General features: G+C 43.0%; 1 protein-coding gene across 1 annotated transcript in view; it reads right to left on the reverse strand.

Annotated features, from left to right (window-relative positions):
* CD109 (CD109 molecule) overlaps nucleotides 1-11633 on the reverse strand; it is a 116297-nt gene that overhangs the window by 17582 nt on the left and 87082 nt on the right. The window contains exons 22-23 of the mRNA XM_023517277.1: nucleotides 11118-11294; nucleotides 1760-1834 (exon numbers count right to left, since the gene is read on the reverse strand). Coding sequence (XP_023373045.1) covers nucleotides 1760-1834; nucleotides 11118-11294 — 252 coding nt within the window. The remainder of the gene's footprint in view (nucleotides 1-1759; nucleotides 1835-11117; nucleotides 11295-11633) is intronic.

Raw genomic sequence — 11633 nt, forward strand, 5'->3', positions numbered from 1 at the left:
AGCTACTTGGGAGGCTGAGGCAAGAGAATCACTTAAGCCCAAGAGTTTGAGGTTGCTGTGAGCTGTGATGCCACAGCACTCTACCCAGGGTGACATAGTGAGACTCTATCTCAAATTTAAAGAAAAATAAAAAAAGGATGACAGCAAAGAGACAGTAGAAACAACTGTGTCTAGCAGGCGGACCTGGCCAGGGAACTCCAGACTGACTCACAGAATATCAGATTTGAAAAGGAAGTTAGAAATCATCTAATCCAGCCTCATCATTTTCTAGATTGAGAATTCTACAGTCCCAGAGAGTTAAATAAATTCTCCAAGGTTACTCATCTTTGGACTGTTCTAGCTATTTACCAAAAAAGATCTCATACACACTTTGCTCTGCAAACGTAGTGTCTTAAACTGAGAGAAATGGGTGTCTCCTGTCCTACAGGACAGGCGGGGGCAAACTACAGCCTGGGGGCCGAATCTGCCCGGCCCAAGTCTGACCAGCAGGCCAAACACAGCCCAGGGCCTGTTTATGCCTGCACCACCCCCCACCTGCCACCAACACCACCTAAGAATGATTGTTTTGAGGAAGAAAGGAACGAAACAGTAAATATGGAAGGAAAAGAGAGAGGGAGAGAAGGAGGGAGGGGAGAGGGCAAAAGAAGGAACGAAAGAAGAAAGGCGGGAAGAACCTTCAACAGGTTCTACAGGACCCAAAACGTCTAAAACATTTACCATCTGAGCCTCCCAAGGAAAAGTTTGCCAACGGCCGCCACAGAACATACATTGAGGTCAAAAGAACATCAAGCAATAAAACACTGAAACTTTCTATTTATGGATCCATAGTCTGACCCCAGCCAAGAGAAAATGTGGAGCAGATCTGTTTCATCTTACACACACTTTGGTCTGATAAACATTACCAATGCCCCATATAACACCCAGTTCTTTTTTACTTTGGGTACACAAGGGAATTAACCTCCCTGTCCCCTTGAAGTTAGGCATGGCCATGTGACAAGCTCTGATAATGACAAAGTAAGTAGACATGTTCCCCTGAGGCTGAAGTATCTAATTACTAGAGCAACATGCTCCAGCCTTCTCTTCCCTGACAGAGACAAGCTGGAGCCACCAACCAGCTGGTGCCATGGCCACTGCTGGAGAATGTCTGCAGAGCCCCCTGCTGATCCAAAATGGAAACGCAGCACTCCCAGGAAACACCTTGAGAACAAACTGCTCAGACGTAGGAGAAAGGTGGGTTAGCACCACCGCCTGGTCTGACCCGACTGGTACAGTAAAATTGTCCAAAATCGGCCACATGGAGACTCCAGTCTGAAGGAAACTCTGAATGTTCATGATTAATTCCATTAACTGTTAGTTTCTCACAGAAAATAATCTTAAAGAAACTACGTCAACTGTATTAACACAACATTTGTATGAATCATGTCAGATTAGGAAAACAGCTATGTCACAATCACCCAACTCTAACCGATTGTTCTTATCAGTTACACCATGATCATAAACTAGTTTTACTGCTGTTTATACCACACACACAAAAAGAGGATTTATGACTCATCTTTTCTAAATAAAAACATTTGATTTGTTTAATGTTTTAAAATAATATTTTAAGAGGAGATTCTCTTTTCAAGCCAGACTTTGGGAAAAGCAGCCTCCCAGACCACAGCACATGGAGACGTGCCTACTCAGTTCACGGCCATTGTGACCTAGTAGAAGCCCATTCCACAATGGCCTTGTCCACTTGGCAAAAACACTTACCAAGTACTCCCAGAAGGGTCATCGTCCCCAAAAGCACTGAAGGAGCCGTCTTCCCTCTGATAGAGAAGTTCTCTCTGGTAACCTGAAGACACACAAATGAACCAATGTTCAACATCACCGTCAAGGGCAATGAATGGAAGTTTCTAACCATCACCTCACACGGAGAAAATGAGGCCAGAGAAGGGTAAAAAAGAAATCAAGCCAATGACTAACAGTGAGGATTTTCTATTTTAAGTGTGGTAGGAAATTTAAAATGCCAGAATTTTTCAAACAGAATGTGTAAAATAAGAACTATGATCTCCAGAAAGTAAATTCAAAAGAATACTACAGCATGGAAGACCCTTCCACCCATTCAAAACTAAGCAAAGTAAAGGTAGAGCTTCATTTAACTCACTAGTATTCACCACGGTGGTTTTGGTGCTTAGGCATCTAAAACCATTTGCTACCTAAGAAAAGTAGAATCTGGGATATCAGAATTAAAGCTGAAGATTAAACTATTCCTAGGCCAGGTGTGGATATAGAAAAATGCTAAGTGATCTAAGACAATCACTCTTAGACTTCTCGGTCATGGCCAATTGGGGTAAACCACAGGAGCAGCTAGTCCACCTACCACACCAATTCAAGTACATGGTGGTGGTAATGAAGTTTCCATATAGAAGTAAACTAGGACAGGGGTTAAGCCTTGTGAATCTGCTTTAATAAAAGCAGATGATTCATATGTGCAAATAAGTGACAGATGTTTTATTTTTCAAGACGATGCATACAGGCCTCAAAGCCCAGTGGCTGAGAAACCATAGGCCAAACTCTAAAGAATTCACCAAACAACCCACGATAAACTAACTTACTAAAAATGAAGTTAAAATAGCCATAATTTATCATTAAAAAGCAAACATAAGCCAGAACATTTCCAGCTCAAGGCCTTGCCCATCATCCTCTGACAATTAAGACCCCGTCCTGAAAACCACAGGACTTCACTATTAGCAGGTAAGGGCCCAGAGCCTAAGCTTTGCAGCAGGGCTGGCAACCACACTCATTGGTGAAACGTTGAATTCAATCCCCAGTAAACCCTAGTAATAAACACATTTTACTTTATGAATACTGTATTTCAGGAGCATCAGTGACTATAATGATCCACATTTCACTAACAAAACATGAGCATTAATAGCTTAAAATTACAGTTAATCTGGTCTGGCCATGAAGTCCCCACCTTTCTTGCTTGAGCTAAGAACCCCTAGGTTTGAGCATCTAACTCAAATTACAGCAAAACAAAACGTGGTAAAAAACAAGATACGAGGCTACATGGTGACCTCCAAGACTTACGGTAAAAGCAACATAAACATTTAAAGTGACGGCAGAATTTTTCTTACCTTGAAGAAGGGAGCATTAGATTATAATCTTTGTGTTTATACTCAAAATATTTAATAATATTCAAATAATAATTAAATAACCAACTTTTATTCAACTCTGCCTAGATGTCAGGAACTGTTCAAAGCCCCTTGCAGATTTGGACTCGGGTAATTCTCACAACAGAGAATGAAACTCCGAGAATACAGACAGCGTGTGCAAGGCAACACAGTTAATAGGTAGTGGAGTGGGAATTAGCCCAGCTCACTCAGGTTCCGAAGTCACCGTGTCCTAGTAAATCACAGAGCTCTTTCAATGACTAAACATGATAATAGAAGAAAGGTCCTTATCCAGTCCCTTTTACAGGGCAAGCTCTCAATAAACAATAGGCATTACTCTCTAACATATGTTAGGGAAAGGTTTCCTCAGTGTGAGCTTGATCAAATTAAAAAATTCATAAATTTGACTCTACAAAAAGTTTTTAAACTTTCCCTTGGCAAAGCACACTATAAACAAGGTTAAGAAACAAATGAAAAGAGGGTATTTGTAACATATAAGATGAATAGATAACTGACAGCAATAATACACGAAATTTTATTTATATGTTAATATGCAGAAAAAACTTTTTTTAATTAAGGAAAAAGACAAAAAGTCCTATAGAAAAAAAAAAGTGTACGAAAGACTAGAATAGACACGTCATAAAAGACAGACATACAAAGACAAACTTTAATATACAAAAACATGTTCAACTTCATAGTAGGACAACAGAGACATCACTTCTCACCCATTAGATCAGCAAAAATTCAAAAGTCCAACCACTCGTTTTGCTGAGTGGACTGTGCAGAACCAGGACTCACGCATTGCTGGAGGGAATTCAGAGGGTACAACTACTATATAGGAGGATTTCTTACTCTTTGACCCAATAATCCTACTTGTAGGAATCAATCCTGAAGATCTCCAACAAGCCAAAAATATATATACAGATCACTCACTGCAGCTTTATCTGTAATTGTAAAATATTAGAAAGTACTCACGAGGGGTAGGGACAAGGAGAGGGGTATTCACTGTGGTGCACACACACGGCTATTTTAGACTTTGCCTTTGTTACCTAACGGTACCTCTGGGAAATGAGTTACACACAAAGGGAAAAGAAAAGGGAGAGAAAAGGGAGAGACGCCCCTTCGGACATACGTGTTTAGATTGTGTGACTTTTAAAAGTGTGTTAATGTTCTACATATTCAAAAGTAAGACAAACAGGAATGAAAAAATAAAGCCATTAGTTCACTTTAGTTTTTTATATAACCTTGAAAAAATGCAATTATTTTCTCTTTTTCAGAGGTAGTTAGGGATCGCAGAAAGGCGGGACATTTTTTTAAGGTTCACAAAACAAATTAGCAAGAGCCCAGGACATTGTCCCTCAATTTTCAGTTCTGGACTAAATTCACCATAAGCCAGAGTTTAACTGTGAATCTAAACTAATAGAAAAGAGGAAAGAAGAAAAGGCGAGGGTGGGGTGCCAGTGGAGTGGGGGGAGATTCCTGAGGCCCTCGATCACAACAGCAGGTACTTCTGTGAAAGGACCACACTCAAGGCAAAACCATGAGCCTCCCAGCCCCTACGTCCATCCCGTCAGTTGCAGTTCCAAGTACAAGACGTTGTGAAACTGGTCGAGATGAGATCATGCAGATGAGATCAGTGCTTATGGAAATTACCCCTCAGGTGGCCCAACTCCAACATTCCCCATTAGTATCAACAACTAGCACTGTTCTTCCACCAGAGGCAGCCAGCCCAGAGAAGAGACCACATGTCATCTCCAGTGTGGAGTGAACTTCTGAGAACCCAAACCACCAGCTCTGCTCCCATGGAAAAAGAAAGGAAGACCCAGAAGCTAGAGAGCAGAACGTGTGCGACCCCCCTTGTGGAAGTCTCCTGTGAGGTCCCCTTCCTCACCTCAAACCACACATGCAGCATGGAAAACCCTCAGCTGTTTGATCTCCAAATCACCCAGGGTATCAGGCCTAACTCCTGTTCCATAGCAGAAAGGATACTGCTGACTGGGCTGTAACGTCTATTGTTAATACAACTCACCACTCCAGTGTAGTTACCCAAGTTGGAGACTTTTCATCACAATAAAGGAGAAAGGCAAAAAACATAGTTTTCTCTAAAAGTGTATGAGAAAATAAGAGCATCACTTTTTTTTTTTTCTTTTTGGTTTGAGACAGGAGCCTCAAGCTGTCCCCCTGGGTAGAGTGCCATGGCATCTCAGCTCACAGCAACCTACAACTCCTGGGCTCAAGCGAGTCTCTTGCCTCCGCCTCCCAAGTAGCTGGGACCACAGGCGCCCACCACAACGCCCGGCTATTTTTTGGTTGCAGCCGTCATCGTTGTTTGGCGGGTCCGGGCTGGGGATTCGAACCCGCCACCTTGGGTGTACATGGCTGGCGCCTTAGCCGCTTGAGCCACAGGCACGGCCAAGAGCATCACTTTTAAGTTAATGGTTTTATGAACGGCGCTTGAGTTTGGAAAGTGATAGTACAATCAGAACTTACAGACACTTCTGAAAATTGAAATACAAAGAGAGTCAAGAGGCTCTTAAGATAATGACCTAGGAACTGCTATTTATGAAGACTCAGATAAAACACACACTTTTCTGGGTCACAGCCCTATTGTTTGGGATAACCAAGAATATGAAATCTTCAGAATCTGTCATAATGCAATGAAAGTACTATTCACAGAAACCCACCAGAAGGTAACCTTCCAAACACAATTTGACTTGGTTTACCTCAAGTGTCAAGATCTGAAGCTGAAGGTGAACCCAGCTCCTTCTCACTAAATCAAGCAAGTGTGCTGGTAAAAACCTAATAAAAATATTCTCCGTACTAAAAAAAAGTAACAATGATCAACTTCCTTACTTTTTTTTTTTTTTTAACAGTTTTTGGCCAGGGCTGGGTTTGAACTCACCACCTACAGTATACAGGGCCGGTGCCCTACTCCTTTGAGCCACAGGCACCGCCCAACTTCCTTACTTTCTATGACATAAAATGGAAAGTGAGAACCTGACGCTTTTTTTAAGCTTCTTCACGATGGCCTCAAGTTATACCCATGGACAATGACAGCACCAGGATTCTGAAGCCTACTTTCTCTTGTTTTCACTTCAATAAAGAAAATATGAAGTGTTTTCAACTCAACTTGGTCTGAGTCTCACTTTTTTAAAAAATGAGCTGCAGGCACTATGATTTAAATATTTGAGGCAAACAAGTCTCCAATTAACAAGTTCAGGATTTCCAGTCCTTATCAAAAACAGTTTTTGTTTTATAGTTCTATTTTTGTTTTTGACAGCACAGACACTTCATTCAATGATGTAGCTGTTGTTTTGACCAAACAAACAATGGGTTAGGTTACAGGACTCCTGGGCCAACCATGATTTAAGTGAAACAATGCACTGTTCATAAATGACATTTAAATAACATAATCATGACTCACATCAAAGCTACTTTAATTTCCTAAAAAATAAAAACGACGGTATATTTAAAGGACTTTGGCAAATGTGGCCGGAAAAGACAGAGTTTCTGAAATGAGACGCTGATTTCATAATGAAAAACATTATACCAAAAAGCTTTCGTCCACTACTTTGAAATACGATTGAGTTCATCGTGTGAGATGATGTATTTGGGGAGCTCCACTGTGCTGACTTTCACCAGCTGGCTTCACCGAGGGGAGCACATCAGAACCACTGGGGACATTTCCCAGCTGTTAAGGACATGCTGAGGGCGGGGAGAAGTGTCGACGTCCATAGATTATCACTGCACTCTGCGGGAGAAGCACCTCAGAGATCTCCTGGCCCAATCTCCAAGTTAGGATGACGAACCCCAAGGCCAATAAGTTCAGATGGTCACTCATCCAGCCATCCTGGATTTAACCAGGTGGCCGCACAGAAACACGCTGAAGACGAGATTAAACACAGCCCCCACCGTCCCAGAGCTCGCCCTCTGAGTGCCAGAGACAGGTGATGGGCAGGATAATCTTCAATCATGTTAAGTGAAAAAAACAAAATGGAGCAGCACAAATGAGGGCTGCTAAATGGGGAGGGAGGCGGCTCTGAATCAAAGGCCACCTGAATGATGCCAAGGGCCCGCCGCGGGAAGGCCTGGGGAAGAGCATTCCAGGAGAGGAGGCTCAAGGCCCAGAGCTCCCTGCAGCTGGGAGGCTCCAGACGTCACCACCAGGGAGCCCAGAGCAAGGCCAAGCACCTCACCCAGGACCTTGAAGGCTGAGGCCAGGAACCCCCTGGAGGAGTTTAACCACACACATGACAGGATCTTGATGTTTTCAAAAGATCCCTTTTCTATTATACGGAGATTGTAGTAAAGGGGAGCGAACACACAGGCGGAGAGACGGCCAGGGAAGCCATGGAGGAATCCAGGGGACCCATGGTGTTGTTTGAGCGAACAACTACCAGCAAGATGGAGAGACATGGGAGCGTTTCACCATTTGTTTTCACAAGCAGCGTGCACAGGATTTGCTTGCTGTCTTTAGAGCCTGACTCCAGCTAGAAGCAGCTGACAAGGCTGCTACAGCTGACGTTTGCTGAGCACTTATTATGTGCAGAATCCGGTGCTAAAATATCTCATTTAATCCTCCAAACAGCCTCACCAAGTGGGTTCTCTTATTACCCTGTATTTCCTGCACATTAGAAAATCAAGCCTCTGAGAGGCTGAGGAAACCTGCCCGAGGTAGGGGCCGGGACTTAGAGCCTAGGTCTGGCAGCCTCCATGGCCAGGGCCTGAACCCCTGGCCGCTTTGTTCCCCCAAGAGGAGACTCCCTACTGCACAGTGGTGCTCATCACTCTGAGCAGTTCACAGATTCTTTGGCATCTAGGGAACAGGGACTTTTTATGCCCCTGGCCACTCTGTATCTTCTAACAACCAACCAATATGAGAAAGGGTCTCAAGCAATCAGCAGGGATGCCCAGAGGGCTACTTGGAAGAAAAAAAGACTACTGTTTGGCACCTACCTAGTCGGGGCTAGTCTGAAAAACTGCTGCTGCTTCTAGAAAAAAACAAATACTGAGGACTTAAACCACTCATTTTGAGGACAGCTGCTGACCCAGCAAAATAACCAGGACACAAGCTCAAATTATTTTTAAGGAATGAGTTATCATTCCTTAAATGGTTCAAGCTATTTAAAATTTATTCTGTATTTTTAAGTTAGCCAAACTGACAGTTCACAAAGCACATATAAATATGAAATTAGGTGGCATTTTCTAAGATACCTTATTTTATTAAAATATCCCAAAGAAAGCATACCAAATTGTAAGGCACCAATCTCATTCCTATGTACTTTCTACTTGAAACCAGACAAACTTAATCTTGAATACAAAGTGGCATCTTGCTTTCAAAAGGTACAAAGTTAAATCAAGATGATCCCAAATATTTTTTACTGTATCTCCTTAATCACAGCCATCCTGCCAGTGTATAAAGACCTCATCTGCTTCCAGCATGGCGCACAATATGCCCCCAGAGACCACTCAGGACCAGTTCTTCAACTTAATTATAATTAAAATTTTTAAAAAGCAGTTCTTATATGTGTATGTGTATGCATAGGAGAAACAGATAATATAACTAATCATATGACTGACCCACAAGCACGTATAAAGGACGACAATCTTACATTGGCAATTCTGTACAGAAAACACCAGATCTCCTAGAATTTCCTAGAGGCCCTAACCATCTCCCGGGTTTGAGGGCCGGCCACCGAGTCTTTGGAGCCTGGCCATAACCTAAGGGAAAATGTACTGCGATGTCCTTCCCCACTCAGAACTCAGGTCCTGCTCAGCCCTAAGTCCGAGCCCTGGTGTCCCTTGTTCTGGCCTCTCACGCACTCAAATATGCAGCCTTCATCTCTGACCCTGGGGAGATCTTTGGACACTGACTCCAGCTCATTTACCCAAACCCAACTCTGTACCACTCACTGCAGCCTAATCCAACACCCCTGGTCCTACCCTGTGGTGTTTCCTAGGGACCCCGGCATTTCTCCCTAGGGACCCCGGCATTTCTCCCTCACCATCTAATCAGAAACCCCGTTGGGACCTTTGGCACACTGGGGGTACTCAAGCATCGTGGCCCAAGTCCTAGTCCTTTCCATCCTATTCCTTTGCTTCTAACACCCAGGAATGTTGCAAACTAGAATTATCCCACAGTGCTCTGAGGACGAGGTGGACTGTGGATCCGGACGACCTGTGGGGTCACCATGAACAAGATATCTAAGCTTCTTGTGCCTCAGTTACCTCATCTTTAAAATGGAAATAGTAAGAGTACACCCACTTCCCAGAGTTTTCACGAAAATTAAATGAAACATGGAAAACACAGAAACAGAGTTAGTTGCTCTTACTGTTATTACATAGAATTAGTTTAGGATAAACAGGTGGTTATATAACGAGGGAATCTGGAAGGAAGGCTTACATCACAATGGTGTCTTTACTGAGTTTCCTGATTCTTCTGTGGAAAACTTAGCGAAACAGCTAATAGCTTGCCTGTACTTTGCATTTAACCCATTTGTTATAAAAGACAAAAAAAAAAATTAGGAGTTAGAAAGTGTTGTGCTTTATTTTTCTTAGATTAACTGAATACGTGTTTTCTGTTTTTTGTTTTTGTTTTTTTTTTGAGACAGAGCCTCAAGCTGTCCCCCTGAGTAGAGTGCTGTGGCATCACAGCTCACAGCAACCTCCAGCTCCTGGCTCAAGCGATTCTCCTGACTCTGCCTCCCAAGTAGCTGGAACTACAGGTGCCCGCCACAACACCCGGCTATTTTTTGGTTGTTGTAGTCATTGTTATTTTGGCAGGCATGGGTTGGATTCGAATCCACCAGCTCTGGTGTATGTGGCTGGTGCCTTAGCCACTTGAGCTACAGGCACTGAGCCTGAACAAGTGTTTTCTAATCATTTTGTCTGAACCCTTCCATTCCTCATGAGTTTGATGGCCAAGATATACCATACAAATGGCACAGAGAGAAGTACTCAGCCACACAGAGACCTTGCTAAAGGTGCCCTGGTGAGGGGAAATACAGGACTGAGACTGTAACTTTGGGTTGGCTTTTGGAGTATTTCGGGAAACCGAATTTACATTACTAAACACATCTCACAACTCTGCGTTTCCTCCCAGGTGCAGACAGAACGTAAACTCTGAGTCTGAATCCCAGCTCTGCCGCTTCCTGGCTATATGACCCTGGGCAAGTGAGTTAACTTCTCTGTTCCTCAGCTTCCTTCTCTGCAAAAAAAAAAAAAAAGGGACTGACCTACGACTGTGAGCGTTCAGAGAGAGATGAGCTGTAAAGTGCTTCGAGCACAGCCTGCCAGGCAGTGAGCACTTAAGTCACACTAACTGTTCCTATGGCAAGTTGAGAACACAAATCATCTGGGGTGTGTGAACAGTTTCCACCGCTCAAGGTGTCGGGGTCAAGTCATCCCTCGTAAGCCATGTTCTGAGGGGACAGCAGGTCCTCCCACATGGACAGTTCCCTCCCAACCCCATCTGTTTGACATTTTTAAAGTGCGGAGAAGGCCCCACCACATGACCACATGTGTTTATGGACAGACCATACTCTCCACTGAGCAATGAATTCCCCGAGAGGAAAGGCCTGACTCTCTGTTTCCTCTGCACTAGGGCTGATCCTGGCACTGAAAAACACTCCACATATGTGTAATCAACAAACGGATGAGTAGTCCTTTAGATTTTTAAAGAGTTTTAAATTTCAGATCCTTTATTTTAATACAAACCTCTCCAGGAAAAAAAAATCCTACATCCTAGCAGCAAAAAGTGAACAATTAGCCACAGAAAGAATGGTAACAGCTCCCCGCTGCTTGTGGCCCCAGCACACAGCAACATCTAGACCCACCACCACCCACCAAAGACAAAACCTACACGTTTTGAAATCTGGTCTAGAGTGACCCTGCCTTGAAAAAAGAAAAAGAAAAGCTTTTCTTTTTTTTTAACAAACAAAAGTAATTTTCCAAAATGCTTACCTTGCCTCATAAATGAAAGGGCTTTTTCTTTTAAAGTATCTGTCAGTTGTCTCTTTTTAGTAAGATAATCCAAAATGTAAATATTTGGAGCAAAATTGATCATGTTCTGTTCCCCACAGCCGTAAGGCATCCGGATCAGTGAGGCTAAGCCGTGGATGGAAAAGCCAAGGACATCTCCTGAAAGCACAGAACATTTGATTCATTCAGTAAATACTCAATGACAGTTCCTACGGATGCCAAGGAGACTTCCCTGGAGCACAGAAGGCATCTGTCACCCAAGTTATGATGATTCCACTGGTTGGAACAGAGTAGAAACTTTACGTCAAGATTCGAAGAAGACTGGTCGGAAATGTAATACTACAGTGGGACTGAACTTGAAGATCAGGTGATTAATCGGGGGTCTTTCAGCTCAGTTAAAAACATGGCATAAATTGGAAAAACAATTTTTTTTAACCTTGAACAAATATGTCAGAAGTTGGCCATTAGGACACCACCATTCTTTTTTTTTTTTTTTTT

The sequence above is a fragment of the Otolemur garnettii genome, unplaced genomic scaffold (assembly GCF_000181295.1).
Source record: "Otolemur garnettii isolate 467f Iridium unplaced genomic scaffold, OtoGar3 scaffold00107, whole genome shotgun sequence".
Classification (NCBI taxonomy): Eukaryota; Metazoa; Chordata; class Mammalia; order Primates; family Galagidae; genus Otolemur; species Otolemur garnettii.